Source organism: Mustelus asterias, chromosome 1 (assembly GCF_964213995.1).
Source record: "Mustelus asterias chromosome 1, sMusAst1.hap1.1, whole genome shotgun sequence".
In the NCBI taxonomy this organism is placed as follows: domain Eukaryota; kingdom Metazoa; phylum Chordata; class Chondrichthyes; order Carcharhiniformes; family Triakidae; genus Mustelus; species Mustelus asterias.
The window spans coordinates 149,122,231-149,146,323 of record NC_135801.1 but is presented as its reverse complement, the minus strand read 5'-3'; the positions used below and the strand labels follow the sequence as shown (position 1 = coordinate 149,146,323).

General features: G+C 41.7%; 1 protein-coding gene across 2 annotated transcripts in view; it reads left to right on the top strand.

The window, feature by feature from the left end:
* Window positions 1–21,754, top strand: part of LOC144501483 (complement C1q tumor necrosis factor-related protein 3-like) — a 32,866-nt gene extending 11,112 nt beyond the window's left edge. For both annotated transcript variants that reach the window (XM_078225400.1, XM_078225311.1), the window contains exons 4-6: window positions 6,635–6,764; window positions 18,546–18,645; window positions 21,529–21,754. In XM_078225400.1, the coding sequence (XP_078081526.1) occupies window positions 6,635–6,764; window positions 18,546–18,645; window positions 21,529–21,688 (390 nt within the window). In that variant the 3' untranslated portion in view covers window positions 21,689–21,754. The remainder of the gene's footprint in view (window positions 1–6,634; window positions 6,765–18,545; window positions 18,646–21,528) is intronic.
* The last annotated feature ends 2,339 nt before the right edge of the window (window positions 21,755–24,093 follow it).

The window sequence follows — 24,093 nt, the reverse complement described above, 5'->3', positions numbered from 1 at the left end:
CTGTAATTGATCAATTGTTTCAATAAATAGTTTTCTCGTTGAGAAATAAAAGCATGAAATTGCTTATTGGCCTAACTGTGATAATATGATGTACGGATTAGGTGGATTGATCATGCTAAATTGTCCCTTAGTGTCCCAAGGTGTGTAGGTTAGATGGATTAGCCAACGTAAATGTGTGAGGCTACCGGGATAGGGCAGGAGAGAGGGTCTAGGTAAGATACTCTGTCGGAGAGTAGGTGCAGACTCAATGGGCCAAATGGCTTCTTCTGCATTGTAGGTATTCTACGATTCTATGATATTGCTTTGCAAGATACAATAATCCTTATAACACGTTATAATAATATCCTTGATATAGATTGTCTTGTAACAGTAAACAAAAGAGAAATTTTATTGTTAACAATAACTTGTATTTTCAGTGCACCATTAACACAATAAACTATTCCACAGTGAATTTGTCACTGTGCATTCAGCTGCTCTGACCCTTGACTTTGGTTTCCCTCTCCTTCTCTCGAACACACATTCCTATAATATCCTCCTTAAAACCTGCCTCTTTGACCAAGGCGTTTGTCATCTGTCGTAATATCTGTTACGCGTCTCAGTTACAAAGTTTGTTTAATAACACTGCTGTGATAGTACTAATTAAATCTTAGTATATGAATGCAAGTTGCACTGCAAAAGCAAGAATAACTGGACACTGAGCAATCGGTATAGAAGGAGTAGGGTTAATAAATGCAGAATCAAAGCGAAAGGTTCTAAGGAGTCCTTTGAATTGAAAGGATGGGCAGAGTGACTGAACATTTGAACAAGGCATGAGTTGAGCATTGAGAATCCATATAGATTTGTGAAGGGTCAATAATGTCTGATTAATCTAGCAGATCTTTTTTGAGGAGATCATTAACAAAGTGAGCAGGGGAATGTTTATGGATGTTGTCTACATAGAATTCCAAAAGGCATTTGATAAATTTCCACATAAGTGATTATTAGCAAAACATAGTGCACATGAAATTAGAGGTAAACTTGTGTTATGAGTTTTTAATTGGTTGGGAGACAGGAGATATTATTGGGGGAATGTAAAAAGAGATGTGTCTCAGGATGTGTATTGGATCTTAACTTTTAGGTATCAGTTCAGGGTTTTAAAGGATATGGATCAAAAGCAGTAATTGCGTTGGGAGACTTCACATGGAGTATTGTCTTTTGATCTCCTTATCTAAGGAAAGATGTACTTACCATAGAGGGAGTACAACAAAAGTTCACCAGACCAATCCTTGGATGATGGATTGTCCTATGAAGAGAGATCGAATAAACAGCGGGGCCTGTATTCTGTAGTTTTGAAGAATGATCTTGTTGAAAGTTATAAAATTCTTACAGGGCATAACAGGGTAGATATAGATTGATGATTACTCTGGCTCTAAGTCTAGACAGTAAGAAGTTTAACAACACCAGGTTAAAGTGCAACAGGTTTATTTGGTAGCAAAAGCCACACAAGCTTTCAATTTTTATTTGGTAGCTTTTGCTCCAGCATCTCTACATCTAAGTCTAGAACCAGGGGACACAATCTCAGAATAAGAGCGAGGTCTTCCAAAACTGATGTAAGGAGGAATTTCTTCACTAAGAGGATGGTGAATCTTGGAATTCTCTACCTCAGAGGGCTGTGGAATCTCAATCGTTGAGCATATTCAGGACAGATATTGATATATTTCTGAGTATTAATGATGTCAAGGGATACGAGAATATTGTGAAAAAATGGCATAGAGGTAAATAAATAATCAGCCATGATTTATTTCAATGACAGAACAGGCTCAATGGGCTGAGTAGTTTTCACCCAATCCAATGTCCTCTGTTCCTATGAATAGAATTGAGATACAATCTAAGAGCCTAGGAGTTAAAATGGTTTAGGCCACTTCCTGAATTTTTACAGGAATTCCCTCCCAACATGCTTTCTCTGAATGTGCCTTGAATTAAAATGGACCCCACTGAATTACATTTATCAAGCAATGTGAGACATGTCTAGGAGATAGTCATGCAGGAAAATCAGGGGGGTTTTAATTTGGATACAGAGTGAGAAAATTAAAGGTAGCCTTGATGAAGAATTCATAGACTGTTTTTGGGATAGATTCTGAGAACAGCATATTCTGGCACCAATCAGAGAGGAGGCTATACAAGGCCTGGTGTTGTGCAATGCAAAAGAATTAATCAATGACCTCATAGTAATGCAGTGTAGATATGGTAGCAGTTTTGAATTTGCATTCCATTTGAGGGAAAGAAGAGTGGGCCTAAGACTAATATTTAAACTTAAATAATGAGAGCATGAAAACCAAGCTTGTTTAAATGAACTAGCAAATTAGGTTAAGAGATAGGTCAATAAAGGTACAGTGGCCAATTAGAATAGCTAGGTGCTTGATGGCTCGCGCAAATGCAATGGGCAAAAGGGTCCCTAATTGATCTGTAAAACTCTGTTAAACTCCATGACATTTAAAGGGATATTTTAGAACATGCAGAATAGATACATTCCAAAGAGAATGAAACTTTCCAAGGGCAGGACCAACCATCGGTGATTAATTTAAAAATTGAAAATTGTATCAAACTAAATGAAAAAGCATATCAGTGTGCAAAGATGGATGGCATGTGAGAAGTTTGGACAAAATATTTTAAAAAAACAAAGAATGACAAAAAGATCGATAAGGAATTAAAAATAGAATATGAGAAAGCTAGCTAGAAATATAACAACAGATAGTAGGGTTTCCATTTTAAAAGAAAAATGTTAATGAAATTTGCATCAGTCCTATAGAATGTTAATTTTGGAAATTAATAATGAAAAATAAGGAGATGGCGAATGAACTGAACCGGTACTTTGCATCAGTCTTCACTAGAGGATAAAGATAACAGCCCAGAAATAGCTGTGAATTAGGAAATGGAAGGGAGGGAGGAAATCAGAAAATAAATGGAGGGAGGAACTCAGGAAAATTACACGGTAGGACCATGGTTAGCACTGCTGCTTCACAGCACCAGGGACCCGGGTTCGATTCCAGCTTGGGTCACTGTCTGCGTGGAGTTTGCACATTCTTCCCGTGCGTGGGTTTCTCCCGGGTGCTCCGGTTTCCTCCCACATTCTGAAATACATGCTGGTTAGGTGCATTGACCCAAACAGGCGCCGGACTGTGGCGACTAGGGGAATTTCACAATAACTTCATTGCAGTGTTAATGTAAGCCTTACTTGTGACTAATGAATAAACTTTTTTCATTAAAGAAGTGTACTTAGTAAATTGTGAGAGCTGCAGGCTGATAATTCCCCAAGTCCTGATGGATTTCATCCGAGAGTACTAAAATAAGTGACTAATTAGATAGTTGATATATTGGTTTTAATTTTCCAAAATTCCCTAGATTTGGGGAAGGATCAATTAGATTGGAAAATAGTAAATATAACTTTTTTTATTTAAAAAGGGAGTGAGACAAAAAGCAGGAAACTAAAGGCCAGTTAGCATAATATCTGTCATGGGGAAAATGTTAGCAACAATTTACTAAAGAACTTCCAGCGCGACACTGGGAAAAATAGTGTAATTAAGCAGAATCAACATGAAAGGGAAATCATGTTTAAACAATTTACTGGAGTTCAATAATACAATAAGAAAGGGAATAGAAATGACCCTGGTAATTATAGGCCGGTTAGTCTTACTTCGGTGGTCGGTAAGTTGATGGATAAGGTCCTTAGGGATAGGATTTACGACCATTTAGAAAGATGCAGCTTAATCCGGGATAGTCAGCACGGATTTGTGAAGGGAAAGTCTTGCCTCACAAATTTGATAGAATGTTTTGAGGAGGTAACTAAGTATGTTGATGAAGGTAGTGCTGTTGATGTCATATACATGGATTTTAGTAAGGCGTTTGATAAAGTCCCCCACGGTCGGCTTATGAAGAAAGTAAGGATGTGTGGGATAGAGGGAAGTTTGGCCGATTGAATAGGTAACTGGCGATCTAACAGAAGACAGAGGGTGGTGGTGGATGGAAAATTTTCGGACTGGAAACCGGTTACCAGCGGAGTGCCACAGACTCTGCTATTTGTAATTTTTATAAATGACTTGGAGGAGGGGGCTGAAGGGTGGATCAGTAAATTTGCTGATGACACCAAGATTTGTGGAGTAGTGGATGAGGTGGAGGGCTGTTGTAGGCTGAAAAGAGATATAGATAGGATGCAGAGCTGGGCTGAAAAATGGCAAATGGAGTTTAACCCTGACAAATGCGAGGTGATTCATTTTGGTAGGACAAATTTGAATGTGGATTACAGGGTCAAAGGTAGGGTTCTGAGGAATGTGGAGGAACAGAGAGATCTTGGGGTTCATATCCACAGATCTCTGAAGGTTGCCACTCAAGTGGATAGAGCCGTGAAGAAGGCCTATAGTGTGTTGGCGTTCATTAACAGGGAGTTTGAGTTTAAGAGCCGTGGGTTATGCTGCAACTGTACAGGACCTTGGTGAGACCACATTTGGAATATTGTGTGCAGTTCTGGTCACCTCACTACAAGAAGGATGTGGAGACACTGGAAAGAGTGCAAAGGAGATTTACCAGGATGCCGCCTGGTTTGGAGGGTAGGTCTTATGAGGAAAGGTTGAGGGAACTTGGGCTTTTCTCTTTGGAGCGGAGGAGGTTGAGAGGAGACTTGATAGAGTTTTATAAGATGATGAAGGGGATAGATAGAGTGAACGTTCAAAGACTATTTCCTCGGGTGAATGGAGCGGTAACTAGGGGGCATAACTATAGGGTTCATGGTGGGAGATATAGGAAGGATGTCCAAGGTGGGTTTTTTACTCAGAGAGTTGTTGGGGTGTGGAATGGACTGCCTGCAGGGATAGTGGAGTCAGAAACTTTAGGAACATTTAAGAAGCTATTGGATAGGCATATGGAGTACTTCGGGATGATAAGGAGGAAATAGCTTGATCTGGGTTTCAGACAAAGCTCGGCTCAACATCGTGAGCCTAAGGGCCTGTTCTGTGCTGTACTGTTCTATGTTCTATGTTCTATATGCTGTGCATAAAGGGGAACCGGTGAAGGTACTGTATTTAGATTTCCAAAAGGCACTTGATAAGGTGCGGGTGGCACAGTGGTTAGCACTGCTGCTTCACAGTACCAGGGACCCTGGTTTGATTCCACCTTGGGTGACTGTCTGTGTGGAGTCTGCACATTCTCCCCATGTCTGCATGGGTTTCCTCCGGGTGCTCCGGTTTCCTTCCACAGTCCAAAGATGTGCGGGATAGATGGATTGACCATATTAAATAGCCCCTTAGTATCCCAAGATGTGTAGGTGAAGGGATTAGCCGTGATAAATGTGTGGGGTTATGGGGATGGGGTGGGCCAGGGTAAGATGCTCTTTTGCAGTCAGTGCAAACTCAATGGGCTGAATGGCTTCCTTCTTCACTCTATGGATTTTATTCTATTCTATTCTGCATCAAAGATTAGTACAAAAATAAAAGCTCATGGTGTTGTGGGTAACATTGGCATGGATCGAAGATTGACTACATAACGGAGGGTAAGCATAAATGGGTCTCTTTTTGGTTGGCAGGATGTAACAAGTGGTGTGCTGGGGCCTCAACTTTTTAGAATTTATATAATTGACTTGGATGAAGGGACCAAAGGTATAGTTGCAAATTTTGCAGACAGGGTGAATGTGGAGAGCATGTGTCTTCTTGTGAGAGAACCTAGAACTAGGGGGTTACTGTTTAAAAATAAGGATTCCCTCAATTTAGGACAAAGATAGGGAGAATTGTTTTCTCCGCTGGTCGTGAATCTTTGCAACCCTCCTTCTTAAAAGGCAGTGGAAGCAGAGTCATTGAATATTTTTAAGGCGGAGCTAGATAGATTATTGATAAGCAAGGGGGTGAAAAGCTATCAGGGGTAGGCAGGAATGTGCAGTTGAGATTACAATCAGATCAGCTATGATGTCAATGAGTGGATGAAGCAGGCTCAGGCGGCTGCACCTAACTTGTGTGTTCATGTGTACATTCTTTACTGTCACATGAGTTACAACGTATTGGATCACTGTCTGTGCAGAGTCTGCACGTTCTCCCCGTGAGTGCGTGGGTTTCCTCCGTGTGCTCCAGTTTCCTCCCGCAGTCCAAATGATGTGCTGGTTAGATGCATTGGCCATGCTAAATTCTCCCTCAGTGTACCCGAACAGGTGCCGGAGTGTGGCGACTAGAGGGTTTTCACAGTGACTTCACTGCATTGTTAATGTAAGCCACTTGCGACACTAATAAATAAACTTTAAATTTTATCTTTGGATAATCCAGGGCAAACCTTTAAAAAGTTCCCAATTGCCAAGCTGGAATCTTTCTGAATTTTTTGATCTTTTTGATTTCGCAGCGTCAGTCTCATAATTGGCTCTCGGCTGATATTAATATTTAAGCAGGTTTTTCAGATCAAGCATGTAGACTTCTACCTGACCAAGGATGTATGCATTGAGATTGTCACTGGTCTAAAATTTCACAGTAATTTCATTGCAGTGTTAATGTAGCCCTTACTTGTGACTAATAAATAAACTTTAAGTAACTTGCTGCTAGAAACAAAATGCCACATTGGCAGTTTTATAAAAATTGTACTTTATTTTATTGTTCTCATTTTAACCTTTTTTCAATGAACATAGGTTGCTTTTATGGCTTCTATGGCAACCCATTTCACAAACCAGAACAGTGGTATTATTTTCAGCAGTGTGGAGACCAATGTTGGAAGCTATTTTGATGTTATGACTGGAAGATTTACTGCGCCAATAGCAGGTAAGTTGATGATATTATCCTTGCTTGATTTATGCGCAATGCATGTTCACTTTTTTGGAACAGGGGTAATTGAGATCTGGAACTATCTCACTCAAATGGCCATACATTCTAGGACAACTGAAGCTTTCAGGTCTGAGACAGATTTTTGTTATGTAATGCTATCAAGGAATACAGAGCAAAAGTGCAAATATGGAGTTGTGGTACAGATCAGCCATAGTCTGATTGGCAGTGCAGGATTGAAGGGCTGAATGCCCTACTTATTTTTTTAGTTGTTCTTTCCCAAGATGTGGGTATTCTGGCTAGGTCAGAATTTATTGTGCATCTCTAATTGCACTTGAGAAGCTGGTGGTGAATTGCTGTCATCCATGTGGTATAGGTACACCCCAGTGCTGTTAGGGACAAAGTTACAGGAATTTCACCCAGCAACAGTCGCCTTATAGTTTCAAATCAGGATGGTGGGTGGCTTTAAGGGGAACTTGAAGGTGATGGTACCCCCACACATCTGCTGCCCTTGTCCGTCTAGGTGGTAGACGTCCAAGAAGCCGAGGTTAGTTGCTGCAGTGCATCTTGTAGATGGTGATCACTGATGCCACTGTGCTTCAGTGATTTGGAGGGAGTAAATGCTGAAGATGGTGGATAGGATGCCACTCAAGCGGGCTACTTTGTCCTGGATGTTTTTGAGCTTCTTGAATGTTTTTGGAGCTTCACTACTCCAGTCAAGTGGAGAGTATTCCATTACACTCCTGGCTTGTGCCTTGTAGATGGTGGACAGATTTTGGGGAGTCAATTAATTAGTTACATGCCACAGAATTCCCAAAGTCTGACCTGCTCTTGTAGTCACAGTATTTATATGGCTAGTCCAGTTCAGTTTCTAGTCATTGATAACTCCCAGGATGTTGATAATGGGGGATTCAGCAATTGTAATGTCATTGAATGTCAATGAGTGTTTGTTAGATTTGTCTTGTTGGAGATGGTCATTGTCTGACACTAGAGTGCCATGACTGTTACTTGCCACTTATTAGCCCAAGTCTGAATATTATCCAAGCCATTATGCATGTGGACACTGAATGCTTCAATATTTGACAAGTTGCAAATGGTGTTGAACATTGCACAATCATCAGTGAAAATTCCCAGTTCTGACCTTATGGTTTAGGGAACGTCTTTGGTGCAGCAGATGAAGATAGGTGAGCCTAGGACCCTGATGAGCTTTTGCAGCAATGGTCTGGACCTGAAGTGACTGATCTCAATAACCTTTAACAAAGAACAAAGAACAGTACAGCACAGGAACAGGCCCTTTGGCCCTCCAAGCCTGCGCCGATCACATTTACCTATCTAACCAATCACTTATATCCCTCTATTCCCCGTTTGTTCATATGCCTATCAAGATAAGTCTCAAATAAGTTGTTGTGGCTAACGTAACTGCCTCAACCAGCTCACTTTGTGCTTGGTATGAGTTTGCCCCAATTTACATTTACTTCAGTTTTGCTAGGGCTTTTTGATGCCACTCTCGGTCCAATGCTACCTGTGCCCAGAAGGCTGAAAAACATCTGTCCTGCCAGGTTTGACTTTCTCTTAGATAGTCAGAGTTCCATGGGAGGACAAAGAAAATGCTTCAATGACACTTCGAACCTCTCCTCGAGGCATGTCAAAATTGACATTAATGACAAGGAGGAGCTTGCCACGAATCATTCAAAATGGCCACAACTTGCCCATAAGACCATAAGAAATAGGAACAGGATTAGGATGTCCAGCCCTACAAGCCTACTCCGCCATTCAGAGGATCATAGCTGATCCAACATTCCTCATGTTCACTTTCCTACCCTTTCCCCATAACCCTTGATTCCCTTAATGATCAAAAGTCTATCTGTCTCAGCTGTTACCATACACAAAGACTCAAGCTGCATCATGCTTTGAGTCACAATGTTTCAATGATGAGGCAGGGTGGCAGCAGGGGAAGAAAGACAAGGAAGCAAATCCTGCACACTGGATCCCACTGCATTGTGAGACATCCTGTTCCATGTTCCCAAAGATCCATGGGTTGCAAATCAGTCACATGAAAATGCATGGCAGAAACTCACAACTCCAAGTTGACATCATTCTCGAATCGATGAACAAGCCAAGCTGATGCTGAAGTTCTTGTTGACTTATTTTGCTGCCTCAGAATTTTGACACACAACACAAGTTGTGCATTCATATCATCTCCCAGCTTTTCTTCCCAAACACCTCTGAGACGTTTTGGGGGTTAAATTCAATTTTGGGAGGGGAACAAATTGGATAATATGCATTATTAATTCCATTGGATTTAACAGGCATAAAGGCAAGCAGTGGCATATTAATAAAGCCTGCCAAATGATATCAGAAGTATGGTTGTGTACATATCATATAAAGTTTGACAGGTTGGGTTTCTTTATTCTTGAAAAAAGGCTGCAGGGCAAAATAATAGAGATCTATAAAATTAGGAAATGTTTGATAGAGTGAACACAGAGAGAGGAGCACAACTTGAGGCCATCAAAGTAAGACAGTCACCAAAAAATCCAATCGGGAATTCAGAAGAAAATTCACCCAAAAAATGGTGGGAATGTGGAACTCGCTACCATGGGGAGTGGTGAAAGTGAATAATATAGATGTATTTCAGGGAAAACTAGAAAAGCATATGAAGGAGAAGAGAATAGAAGAGGGTTTAGGTGAGGCTAGATGGAAGGAAGCACTTGTGGAGCACAAACACTGGTTGGGTCGAGTGGCTTGTTTCTGCATAATCTATACAATCCTCGTCATGCTGCAAGGTGAGTGTGAAATTAACTTGCCAACATGTTTTTCCACTGACAGCATGCTGCGACTTAAAGTTCACTTTGTGATTTTTGTTTAACACATATCCTCAACAAATATTAATTTCCTTCATGTCCCTGCAGTTTTACAGTAATAGTCATGTTTGGCTTTTGCCACATCATCTATATTATATCTCATGCATTGGTGTTACAGTAATTATACAGTAATATTTCTCATCTCACCTTCAAATTTGAAGACGTCTTCACCCACCAAAAATCTTGACGCTTCCTTGATAAAAAGTTTATGGAACTTTTATGAAGTTTTAATCTAATTTTTTTGAGCCATTCTACTTCATAATTGCTCTGCAGTGGTTGATTAATGAGTTTGATATTTATAACGATTATGTTGCCCATTGACCACTGGGAAAGTGTTAGAGGAGTATTACTATAGGCACCTTTCTTCTATATTCTTTGTTGCTAAGGAGGTCTGCTTGTTTGAAAATTGTTCTGGCAGCTGCGTTACATGATCGTAAGTTACGTTTATTTTGTTTTCTTTACAGACAGAAGCTTATTATGAACCTTTTTGCAATCCATGCTGTTTTGTAGAATGATTAGCAGATCGGCTTTAAGTGCAGCAGATCATTATTTATATATTTTTTTATTACTAATTGAAGCTGTGAGTGGCATGGTGACATCTTCATATCTGGATCATTTAACTTGATACCTTGTTGCTTTTAGTAATGAGGCATTTTCAACATTCTGGCGTGTCAGATTACAATTTGTAACCAGTCAAAAATTATTCATTTGAGAGGAGTCACTGATGCTGAATGTTAAGTGAGCAGATGACTCGCATAACACAGAACCTTCAGTTAATTCATGAAACTAGCAAAGTGGAGCAGCAGGGATTTAAGTGACAAAGAAACCGGAAAGAAATTAAAGACCTTCAGAAATCATTAAATGAGACAAGGCTATTTAGGCTGTCAAATCTGTGTATAATCTGCTCTTTCATAGACATTATTCAACTCATTTAACCTTCACAAACTTTCTCTCCAGTTCCATGCAAACTAGACTCCCGAATATCTATCCGACTATACGTTCTGTGCAATTCACTGATGCTCAATTGCCATTCTTTGCTTAAAGTTTCCATGGTTGCCATGACTCAGTCAGGAGCTATCATGTTGCACACAACATTTACTCACATCTACCAACATACAAACTGTGGTGAACCACAGTTGGTTACCGCTATAAGTACTGAACCATAGATGGTCAGCACTATGGGTATTTGTAGATATGTTACTGTTGTCACTGTTGGGGTTAGGGTTGGGCTGTTCTACCTGTTGATATTGTTCTGTGGTACACTCCAGTTGGCTCCGCCTACCTGGAGAAGTATAAAGGTCACTGCACTGTCTGGTGACCCTTCAGTCTGGGATTGTATTGTATATAGTGTGCTCCATTCTTGTTAGTAATAAAAGCCTTTATTTCCCGGGTACAATCTAGCCTCCCGAGTGATTTAATCGCGCATCACAAACGTACAAAAATGCAGGCAGGAAATGATTAGCTGGCCCATCCAACCTGCATCGCATCAGGGACATCATGACTGGACATTTCCTATTACCCATCAAACTCCCCTGAACCATGTAATCTCCTTGGAGGAACAACAAGTCAGAGACAAATTGCAAGCCCAATAAAGGAAAATCACTCTTGAAAATTCCTCTTTGTCCCACTCAAACGGTCAAAACTAGTCCAGGAGATCACTGTACCATTGGGAAAAAGATGCAAAGGTCTGAGATCACCTACCAACCAACTCAAGAACAGCTTCTTCCCTGCTGCCGTCAGACCTTTGAATGGACCTACCTTAAATTAAGTTGATCTTTCTCTACGTCCTAGCTATGACTGTAACACGACATTCCACACCTTCTCCTTTCCTCCTCTATGAACAGTGTGCTTTGTCTAGATAGCGCTCAAGAAACAATACTTTTCACTATATACTAATGCATGTGACAATAATAAACCAAATCAAGGTTTTGCTACAGTCCTTCCAGAAGGCATACAGAGAGTCCACACCCACCTCAGCAGCCAGCAATGTATTCCAGACTTTCGTTACTCTCTGCATAACATCCAGTCAACTCCTACTCTTATATAATTTAAACTCATATCCCTGGTCCTCTTGAATCTGTTAAACTGAATATTCTATCATAGGCACATTGTGAAAACCTTTAATTATTTTATAGACCTCAATTATTTTTGTTTATAACCCTGTTGCTTTTTAATTGAATTCTCAGATATGTATATATATATATTGTTTTGAATCTGCTGTATCTTTTGATAGCACGATACTTGGCAAAGGCATTGCTGTTTTTCACCAGCAGCAATGTGGATCAAAAGATTGCAGAAACGTGTTTGATTTGCCTTTCTGTGGGTTTGTTGTGATGGAGACCGAAGGAGCAGGTTGGAAGATGTTTCTTAGTTGGTTAAGATTTTCTCACTTCATTGACAGTGGGTGGACTGTCTGTGCTCAGTGAACCCCTCAGACAGCTGCTTTATTTTCAAGGTTGAAGTGGAGGTGAAACATCATTTTTTCCTGTTGAGATTTGACCCATGTGTGTCCCATGTTGTGGAGAGAGCTGCACTTTGCCAGGGGGCAGAACGTAACTCCCTCCAGCGAGCAGTATCAGCTGTTTACTTACTATTGGAGATTCTAACTCCATGGTGGCTAAACCCAGGAAACACTAGGCTGGGCCCTTTAGAATTGCAAGAATTGTCCCAGCCTTAAGATTGCTGGCAATATATTCATTTAAGTCTTATTCAAAGATAGCAGGAGAACATTAGTTTGGAGAGAGGTATCTTACAGCAATTTGATCCATTTGCATGAACGAAGTGGTTATTGACTGTTTCCTAGTTCTTAATAGTACTGAAATAAAAATAGAAAGTTCTGGAAAAACTTGACTGGCTGAGTTTTTCCAGAACTTTCTGTTTTTAGCATCTGTGGAGAGAGAAACAGAATTAACAGTTTAGAGTCCCTTATAACTCGTCTTTGGTTTTCTGAGATTTTTCAGAACATACTGTTTTTATTTCAGATCTCCAGCATCTGCAGTATGTTGCTTTTATTTACCTAATATTACTGTTTGCAATAAACGGGTACAGCCTATTTTAATATGCTGGGTTTGTTTAATAAGCCTTAGATTTAAGAGTTTATTCCAAAACTACCCAGTCTCAATTTTCAGCAGCACAGCATGTGCAGACCTGGCATTAGAACATGAGGAAGCATGGGAAGTGTGGCACAGCAAAAAAATACCTATTCAACTCATTATTGGGACATTAGCATGTTTAATTTTCCACCAAATCATGACATTTAAATGATGGCTTTAGCAAAGTATTCCAAAGCAGGCTTTGGGGCGGCACGGTAGCACAGTGGTTAGCACTGCTGCTTCACAGCTCCAGTGGACCTGGGTTCGATTCCCGGCTTGGGTCACTGTCTGTGTGGAGTTTGCACACTCTCCTCATGTCTGCATGGGTATCCTCCGGGTGCTCCGGTTTCCTCCCACAGTCCAAAGATGTGCAGGTTACATTGATTGGCCATGCTAAAAAAATTGCCCTCAGTGTCCTGAGATGCGTAGGTTAGAGGGATTAGTGGGTAAATATGTAGGGATATGGGGGTAGGGCCTGGGTGGGATTGTGGTCAGTGCAGACTCGATGGGCCGAATGGCCTCTTTCTGTACTGTAGGGTTTCTACGATTCTATTCTATGATTCTATATGCAAAACAAACACAGGAGTTAGTTGCTGCTACAATAATGAGTACAATGAGACTATGTTAGGCATTGCATATGACCTAGAGGTTCTACATTCTATCATCTAATTATATTTTCTGAAATATATGAGTGCCTTCGATTTAACATAGAACATAGAACAGTACAGCACAGAACAGGCCCTTCGGCCCACAATGTTGTGCCGAGCTTTGTCTGAAACCCAGATCAAGCTATTTCCTCCCTATCATCCCGAAGTACTCCATGTGCCTTTCCAATAGCTTCTTAAATGTTCCTAAAGTATCTAACTCCACTATCCCTGCAGGCAGTCCATTCCACACCCCAACCACTCTCTGAGTGAAAAACCTACCTCGGACATCCTTCCTATATCTCCCACCATGAACCCTATAGTTATGCCCCCTAGTTACCGCTCCATTCACCTGAGGAAATAGTCTTTGAACGTTCACTCTATCTATCCCCCTCATCATCTTATAAACCTCTATCAAGTCTCCTCTCAACCTCCTCCGCTCCAAAGAGAAAAGCCCAAGTTCCCTCAACCTTTCCTCATAAGACCTCCCGATCAAACCAGGCAGCATCCTGGTAAATCTCCTTTGCACTCTTTCCAGTGTCTCCACATTCTTCTTATAGTGAGGTGACCAGAACTGCACGCAATATTCCAAGTGTGGTCTCACCAAGGTCCTATACAGTTGCAGCATAACCCCACGGCTCTCAAACTCAAACCCCCTGTTAATGAACTCTAACACACTATAGGCCTTCTTCATGGCTCTATCCTCTTGCGTGGCAACCTTCAGAGATCTGTGGATATACAAAGAACAAAGAACAATACAGCACAGGAACAGGCCCTTCGGCCCTTCAAGCCCACGCTGCTCCCTGGTCCAAACTAGACCATTCTTTTGTATCCCTCCATTCCCACTCCATTCATGTGGCTCTCTAGATAAGTCTTAAATGTTCCCACTGTGCCCGCCTCAACCACCTTGCCTGGCAGCGCATTCCAGGCCCCCACCACCCTCTGTGTAAAATATGTCCTTCTGATATCCGTGTTAAACCTCCCCCCCCTCACCTTGAACCTATGACCCCTCATGAACGTCACCACCGACCTGGGAAAAAGCTTCCCACCGTTCACCCTGTCTATGCCTTTCATAATTTTATACACCTCTATTAGGTCTCCCCTCATCCTCCATCTTTCCAGTGAGAACAACCCCAGTTTACCCAATCTCTGCTCATAACTAAGCCCCTCCATACCAGGCCACATCCTGGTAAACCTCCTCTGCACTCTCTGTAAAGCCTCCACGTCCTTCTGGTAGTGTGGCGACCAGAACTGGACGCAGTATTCCAAATGCGGCCGAACCAACGTTCTATACATCTGCAACATCAGACCCCAACTTTTATACTCTATGCCCCATTCTATAAAGGCAAGCATGCCACATGCCTTCTTCACCACCTTCTCCACCTGTGATGTCACCTTCAAGGATCTGTGGACTTGCACACCCAGGTCCCTCTGCGTATCTACACCCTTTATGGTTCTGCCATTTATCGCATAGCTCCCCTCTACATTAGTTCTACCAAAATGCATCACTTCACATTTATGAACAGATATGAACCCCAAGATCTCTCTGTCCCTCCACATTCCTCAGAACCCTACCTTCAACCCTGTAATCCACATTCAAATTTGTCCTACCAAAATGAATCACCTCACATTTATCAGGGTTAAACTCCATTTGCCATTTTTCAGCCCAGCTCTGTATCCTGTCTGTATCTCTTTGCAGCCTACAACAGCCCTCCACCTCATCCACTACTCCTCCAATTTTGGTGTCATCAGCAAATTTACTGATCCACCCTTCAGCCCCCTCCTCCAAGCCATTTATAAAAATTACAAATAGCAGAGGACCAAGCACTGATCCCTGTGGCACTCCGCTGGTAACCGGTTTCCAGTCTGAAAATTTTCCATCCACCATCACCCTCTGTCTTCTGTTAGATCGCCAGTTACCTATCCAATTGGCCAAAGTTCCCTCGATCCCACACATCCTTACTTTCTTCATAAGCCGACCACGGGGAACTTTATCAAACGCCTTACTAAAATCCACGTATATGACATCAACTGCACTACCTTCATCAACACACTTAGTTACCTCCTCAAAAAATTCAATCAAATTTGTGAGGCAAGACTTGTCCTTCACAAATCCGTGCTGACTATTCCGGATTAAGCTGCATCTTTCTAAATGGCCATAAATCCTATCCCTAAGGACATTTTCCATCAGCTTACCGACCACCGAAGTAAGGCTAACCGGCCTACAATTACCAGGATCATTTCTATTCCCTTTCTTAAACAGAGGAACAACATTTGCCACTCTCCAGTCCTCTGGCACCACCCCCGTGGACAGTGAGGACCCAAAGATCAAAGCCAAAGGCTCTGCTATCTCATCCCTTGCCTCCCAAAGAATCCTAGGGTATATTTAATCAGGCCCAGGGGACTTATCAACTTTCAGTTTATTCAAAATTGCTAGTACATCTTCCCTCCGAACATTTACTTCCTCCAGCCTATCAGCATGTGACACCGTCTCTTCCTCAAAAACATGGCCCCTCTCCTTGGAGAACACCGAAGAAAAGTATTCATTCATCACCTCTCCTATCTCTTCTGACTCCATGCACAAATTCCCACTGCCGTCCTTGACCGGCCCCAACCTCACCCTGGTCATTCTTTTATTCCTCACATAAGAGTAAAAGGCCTTGGGCTTTTCCATGATCCGACCCGCCTAGGACTTCTCGTGTCCCCTCCTTGCTCTCCTAAGCCCCTTTTTCAGCTCATTTCTTGCTAATTTGTAACCCTCCATCGAGCCAACTGAACCTTGTTTTCTCAACCTTACATATGCTTCCTTTTTCCTCTTGACAAGACATTCAACCTCTTTTGTGAACCATGGTTCCCTCACTCGGCCATTTCCTCCCTGCCTGACAGGGACATACCTATCAAGGTATCATTAGTGCCTTTCCCTGACAATTTCTGTTCCCATCCTGTGCTTCCTAATTCCTGCCTAATCGCATCATAATTACCTCTCCCTCAATTGTAAACTATGCCCTGCCGTATGGCCCTATCCCTCTCCATTGCAATCATGAAAGACACCGAATTGTGGTCACTATCTCCAAAGTGCTCTCCCACAACCAAATCCAACACTTGGTCCGGTTCATTTCCCATTACCAAATCCAATGTGGCCCCACCTCTTGTCGGCTTATCCACATATTGTGTCAGGAAACCCTCCTGCACACACTGCACAAAAACTGCCCCATCCGAACTATTTGACCTACAAAGGTTCCAATCAATATTTGGAAAGTTAAAGTCCCCCATGACAACTACCCTGTGACTTCCACACCTATCCATAATCTGCTTAGCAATTTCTTCCTCCACATCTCTATTACTATTTGGGGGCCTATAGTAAACTCCTAACAACGTGACCGCTCCTTTCCTATTCCTAACCTCAGCCCATATTACCTCTGTCGGCAGATCCCCTTCAAAATGCCTTTCTGCAGCCGTTAAACTATCCTTGATTAACAATGCTACTCCTCCACCTCTTTTACCACCTACCCCACACTTACTGAAACATCTATACCCCGGAAATTCCAACAACCATTCATGTCCTTGTTCAATCCATGTCTCCGTAATGGCCACAACATTGTAGTCCCAAGTACCAATCCACGCCCCAAGTTCACCTACCTTATTTCCGATGCTCCTTGCCTTGAAGTAGACACACTTCAACCCACCTTCTTGTCTGCTGGTACCCACCTTTGACCTTGATACCCTTCCCAGTACCTCACTACACTCACTGACCTCCGGACTACGACTCCTTTTCCCATCCCCCTGACAAATTAGTTTAAATCCCCCCGCCCCCCCTCCCCCCGAAGAGCCATAGCAAATTTCCCTCCCAGGATATTGGTGCCCCTGTTGTTCAGGTGCAACCCGTCCTGTTGGTACAGGTCCCACCTTCCCCAGAAAGTGTTCCAATTATCCACATAGCTGAAACCCACCCTCCTACACCATCCCTGCATCCACGTGTTTAACTGCACTCTCTCCCTGTTCCTCAACTCGCTATCTCATGACACCGACAACATAACAGAGATGACAACATGGTTTGTCCTGGCTCTCAGCCTCCACCCTAGCTCCCTGAATTCCTGTTTTAAATCCCCGTCTCTTCTCTTACCTATATCTTTGGTGCCAATGTGCACCACGACTTGTGACTGTTCCCCCTCCCCCTTTAGAATCCTGAAGACATGGTCTGAGACGTCACGGACCCTGGCATCCGGGAGGCAACATACCATCCGTCAGTCTCTCTTGTTGCCACAGAACCTCCTATCTATCCCTCTAACAAACAAGTCCCCAATAACTATAGCTCTACCGCTCTCCCCCTCACCCTTCTGAGCCACAGGGACGGACTCGGTGCTGGAGATCTGGTCACTGCAGCTTATTTAAACAAAAATATTTAAGATATCAAGCTATTCTTTTAGAAATGCAGGGCAATACTAAGCTACAGTTCAATATAAAAATGGTACATAATGATGAACTAAAGTTACAATATTGGGTTTCAAGGTGCATGTTTATGGTCTAGATTTTGCTGGAGTCAGCAGCATTTGTAATGATGGCCGTCATGAGCAAGATGTTTACGTTTCCAAATTTTTGCCAAAAGTGCAAGCTTATATCATCACAATATTGAAAATTAGACATATGAGACATCAGTAAACAGGGTAAACCACTGTAGATTCCTTAAGCAATCAGACTGAAGGGTTCAGAAACAAACAGTGCAAGGACGGAGAAGGAAATGTAAATTAGAGTGGGCAACCTTCACTGATGAATTCGATACAGAAAGAGAAATAAAGAGAGGGAAAGGAAGATTGGAGAAAAGGAAATAAAAACATTAAAGATGTGTGATGGATTTTACAATATCAAATGTAATATCTGAAGGAATGAGACTCAATGCTTGTAATAGTTAAGTTTATAAAGGCAGAAGTTAATCGACAGGACTTAACACTTGCCACATTGTTAAAATGCACTTATAGTTGAAATGGCAAGACTTAACTTTCTATTCAGTTCATACTGGCAGTGCAATTTCAGCACTTCATTGATAAAGCAACTAGAGATGGTTGGACCAAGGACCCTACCCTAAATGCAGCAGATACATCTTGATGAAAATGACCAGAAAACATCATGTATTATGAATTGCAAGGATATCAGCAGTGCAATTGAATTTGTTTTATTTTATTACAGGTGTTTATTTCTTTATTTTCAACATGATGAAGCATGAAGATGTAGAAGAAACTTCTGTCTTCCTAATGCACAATGGAAATGCTATCATAAGCATGTATAGGTATGAACCAAAATTCAAAAATCGAGTGAATTTTAGCATTTAGTTTTAAAATCAAGGTTTGGATGTTTCCCAGGTTGTCTGCTGGACTTCCAACGAGATATTAATGGTGCACAACTCAACTTGGCTCTCATCCCAAAATCTGTAGTTTGCCAGTAGGCTGGGTTCTTTGCAGGCATGTGAACAATTATGCACAAAACAATGTTTGACAAGAAAGAAGCATATTTGTGTATGGTGTATCATAGCATTAACCCCTTTCTTTTATAGGGTCAAAAACTATGTTCAGTTAGAGAAAATAGCAGGAGGAATTTTCCTTTTTGTTTCAAAGCGTTGTCTTGAGCGAGAAAAGCAGTGTGCAGCCCATTGGCTGCACTGCTGGTTTTTTCACCATATTTTCAAACACATTGAGAGAACAAAAAGCTGGAGATAGGGTGGGCTTTGTGGACCTTATTCTCTCTGAAATTCTGACCACCCAACTTCTTTTCACTGTCCCACACCAGCCCAAAACTGGACAATAAAATCTAGGCTGACACTCCAGCGCAGTACTGAGGGAGTGCTGCACTGGCAGAGGTACTGACCTTCCAAAGAGCTTTTAAACTGAGGCTCCTTCTGCCCCTCCCCCCCGCCTCAGGTGGATGTGAAAGATTATGCATTACTATTTTCCAAAACAAAAACAGAAACATTCTCTCTCGTATCCTAGTCTTTTTTTCTCAACCAGTAACACTAAATTGGATAACTTTGCCATTATTACATTGTTATTTATGGAATCTTGTGTGCAAGTTAGCTGCCATGTTTCCTGCACAACAGTTATTATTGCACTGCAAAATTTCTTTATTGGATTTAGAGCGCTTTGGGACATTTTGAGGTCATGAAAGTTGCCACAATATATATTGGCCAGGGTTCTCCAATGTCATACACCCCCACTACCGCTGCCAATGAGAACTGAGAATTTGGCGCTCAGCCAAATCCCCACTCAGAGCAACGAGACCGGAGAATTGCAGGCAAGTTTGGCAAAACCCGGCCATTATTTTTTCTTATATTCTGAATATTTCTCTCTCCTCAAATACAGTCGTCAAAAGATTTCATCCTTGACCTCTCTGTTCATACAAACTACCATTCCATCATTTCCTCTCCAAAGTCCTCACATGTTATGTCATCAAAGTCACAAATGAAACCCTCTGAGAGTGTGTCTATGATGTAGCGTCATAGAGGTTTACAGCATGGAAACAGGCCCTTCGGCCCAATTTGTCCATGTCACCCTTTTTTGTTTAAAACCCCTAAGCTGATCCCAATTGCCCGCATTTGGCCCATATCCCTCTATACCCAGCGTACCTATGTAACTATCTAAATGCTTTTTAAAAGATAAAATTGTACCCGCCTCTACTCCTACCTCTGGCAGCTTGTTCCAGACACTCACCACACTCTGTGTGAAAAAATTGCCCCTCTGGACACTTTTGTATCTCTCCCCTCTCACCTTAATGTACTATCATCCCAAATCCTTCTTGACCTCTCTGCAACCTTTGACATGGAACATTATGTCCTAGCTCTATGGTTCTGTTTTAGTATTTCATCCCCAAACTAATTTCTCCAATTGTGCTAACATTTGTACATTTTAAAATTAATAAATATTTAAAAATGTTGTTTATAACTTATTTATAAATAAGTTTATTTATTAGTGTCATAAGTAGGCTTATATTAACACCACAATGAAGTTACTGTGAAAATCCCCTCGTATGAATGCTATGGATAGAAACATAGAAACTAGAAGCAGGGGTAGGCCATTCAGCCCATCGAGCCTGCTCTACCATTCATTTTGATCATGGCTATCATCAAATTCAATATCCTGATCCCTCCCCTTGCCCCTCCACATCCCTTGATCCCCTTAGTTCCTAGGGCTAGATGTAGTTTATTTTTGAAATCAGACAACGTTTTGGCCTCAAATGCATTCTGTGGTTGTGAATTCCACACATTCACCATCCTCTGGGTGAAGAAATTTCTTCTCACCTCAGTTCTAAAAGGTTTACCCCTTACTCTCAAACTATGAAACATAGTTCTGGACTCCCCTACCATTGGGGACATTCTTTCTGAATCTACACTGACCAACCCTGTTAGAATTTTATAAGTTTCTATGAGATCCTCTTCTAAACTCCAGTGAATATAATCCTAACTAGTCTCTCCTCATATGACACACCTGCCATCCCAGAAATCAGTCTAGTACGCTGTACTCCCTCTATAGCAAGAACATCCTTCCTCAGTTAAAGACACCAAAATTGCACACAGTTCACGAGGTGTGGCCTCACCAATGCCCTATACAATTGCAGCAAAACATCCATGTCACTACACTCAAATCATAGAATCATAGGTTCCTACAGAGCAAGTGGAAGGCAGCTATTCGGTCCATCGAGTCTGCACCAACCACAATCCCACTCAGGCCCTATCTCTGTAACCCCATGCATTTACCCTAACTAGTCCCCCTGACACTAAGGGGCAACTTACCATGGCCAATCCACCTAACCCATACATTTTTGGAGTGTGGGAGGAAACCTGAGCACCCGGAGGAAACCCGCGCAGACACAGGGAGGATGTGTAAACTCCACTCAGGCAGTGACCCAAGCAGGGAATTGAATCTGGGTCCGTGGTGCTGTGAGGCAGCAGTGCTAACCACTGTGCCACTGTGCTGCTGTGCATAAATCCTCTCGCTATGAAGGCCAACATACCATTTGCCTTCTTTACTGCCTGCATGCTTACTTTCAGCGACTCATGCATGAGGACACCAAGGTCTCACTGAGTATCCACCTCTCTCAATTTACACCCAAAATGATTGATGATTGAGGCCACCTCTTTAAGAATAACATGATGTGATTGGTTTTTTTTGTTGTCTTTCAGCTCTGAATCTAAGGGGAAACATGATACTTCAGGAAACAGTGGAGTGCTTAAGCTTGAAACGGGAGATGAAGTTTGGCTGCGGATGGGAAACGGGGCATTGCATGGCGACCACCAAAGATACTGTACATTTTCTGGCTTCCTCCTTTTTGAGGAAAACTAAGAACCTTGATTATTAATGACATTAGATGCATCAAACTGAAAATATCATTAAAGGTTCTGATCTAAATTAACCCTTTAACCGTGGTTTATTCACAGTGTTGAGAGACGATTCATGAAAACATAAAAAGCCCATTTGTTCCTTCTGAGTTTGAGTTTGCACCCAATTATTTTACATATTTTCATTCTAAACCTGCCTTCCTCCATCCCACTCTATGATGACTGGTGCTAGAAAAAGTATGTTTGATAGAACAGTACAGCACAGAACAGGCCCTTCGGCCCACGATATTGTGCCGAGCTTTATCTGAAACCAAGATCAAGCTATCCCACTCCCTATCATCCTGGTGTGCTCCATGTGCCTATCCAATAACCGCTTAAATGTTCCTAAAGTGTCTGACTCCACTATCACTGCAGGCAGTCCATTCCATACCCCAACCACTCTCTGCGTAAAGAACCTACCTCTGATATCCTTCCTATATCTCCCACCATGAACCCTATAGTTATGCCCCCTATGCTCCATCCACCCATATGATCTATGCATAAATTTCACTCTGCTCAAGATGAGGGCATACTGATATTTTTAGCATCTCTACTCAAAATGTCCCCTTGTGGAGGAGACATAAAACAGTCTAAAAGCAGATGCTCAGTTTAGACATATGTGCAGGAGGTCTCATTTGTACGTTATGGACTTCAGTGTCAAAGCGGACAACCACCCAGTTGACTAGCTGCCCTGCTCTTCCCAATGTTTTGTAATCTAAAATGTGGACAAAACATGGGAAAAATGTATGAATATTCTTTGACTGCCATCCGCTCTCCATACATAACTCACCACAGTGGTGAGGGAGTGTGTGTGGCGCAACAAATTTGCATATAAATGTTTTGGCTCCTAGAGACAAAGAAGAAGGTTATAATTTTAGGCATGGTGACAAGTTGATTATGTCCGTATACAGATCTATTTCTATGTTGTCTAAGAAGTGAAAAGTTGGGCCCTACAGTATTTACTCTTTAAAAATAAACACATTAGCAATAAGACACAACTGAATAGATGACATTAAAAATGTAATTCAAGTAGAAATTTTCTGTAAGGTTAAATGTTTTAATAAATTCGGACACTTCTGGCAGATTTGTGTCTACAGAGATGATAATTTCAGAAATAAACTTTTAAAAATCAGAAACATCATATTACAATTTAATTAACATTTGGAACGTATACACGCTAGTAACAGTTCCAGGGTGATTTTGGGATTGAGATTGTACAATGCCAAAGATTAAACTTATATACATGGTGCCATTGATCCTTGATTTATTATGAGTGGTGTTACTGATATTGTGATTTTTTTTATTATACGTCTGGCCACATAACATTTTATTTTGATTTAATTTTATTTTCTTACATCTTTTTTTCTTTACAATGGGGTGGCAGTGTGGCACAGTGGTTAGCACTGCTGCCTCACAGTGCCAGGGACCTGGATTCGATTCCTGGCTTGAGTCACTGTCTGTGTGAAATTTGCATGTTCTCCCCGTGTCTGTGTGGGTTTCCTCCGGGTGCTCCGGTTTCCTCCCACAGACCAAAGATGTGTGGGTTAGGTGGATTTGCCATGCTAAATTGCCCCTTAGTGTCAAGGGGACAAGTAGGGTAAATATCAGAGTTGCAGGGATACGGCCACGGTGGGAATGTTGTTGGTGCAGGCTTGATGGGCTGAATGGCCTCCTTCTGCACTGTAGGAATTCTATCTTAAATACCTCAATATGATGGTGTAAAACTTTTACAGCCTAACTTTCTTTAATCCCTTGGTCTTTTCAGACTTGGCTGCTCCAACTTTAATCCCTTGGTCTTTTCAGACTTGCTGCTCCAACTTTTGCTGTGCCTTCACTTATAATCCACTGCCCATGGAATCCGCTGGGATTGTTCTTCCTGTTCTTTTAATTTTGCCTTTCATCAACAGAAGATCATAGAATTCTGTTTGCTGGGTTCATTATCCCAGCAGTGATATAACTTCTGAAAAACATCCATTTAAAAATGGACTGCATGTCCTATATTTTCCCCTTGCTGTGAAAAGGCCCCTGAATCTACTTGATAGCCGCTGACAGTAATATAATTGAAACTGTGAACTAACTGGGATCCAGATTTTTACAGAATAGGCTGGAGCCATTTTGAAGTACAATTGAGACCTGTTATTGCCGAGTGTTCGTCCCAAGTGTCAGCGGGTGTACAGTATAGGACCCCATTTTGCAGGTTAAAAAGGGCCCACTTACTGAACCAGGCAGGGACTTCAGTCACCCAGCAATAAACTTCAGTAAAAACAAGCAGCAGGTGAATTATCTGTGATTATGGGGTGGTAAGTCAACCAACTCAATTTTGAAGCCATTACTGTCCCATCATAGTTGATTTAATAAAATATTCTCTCA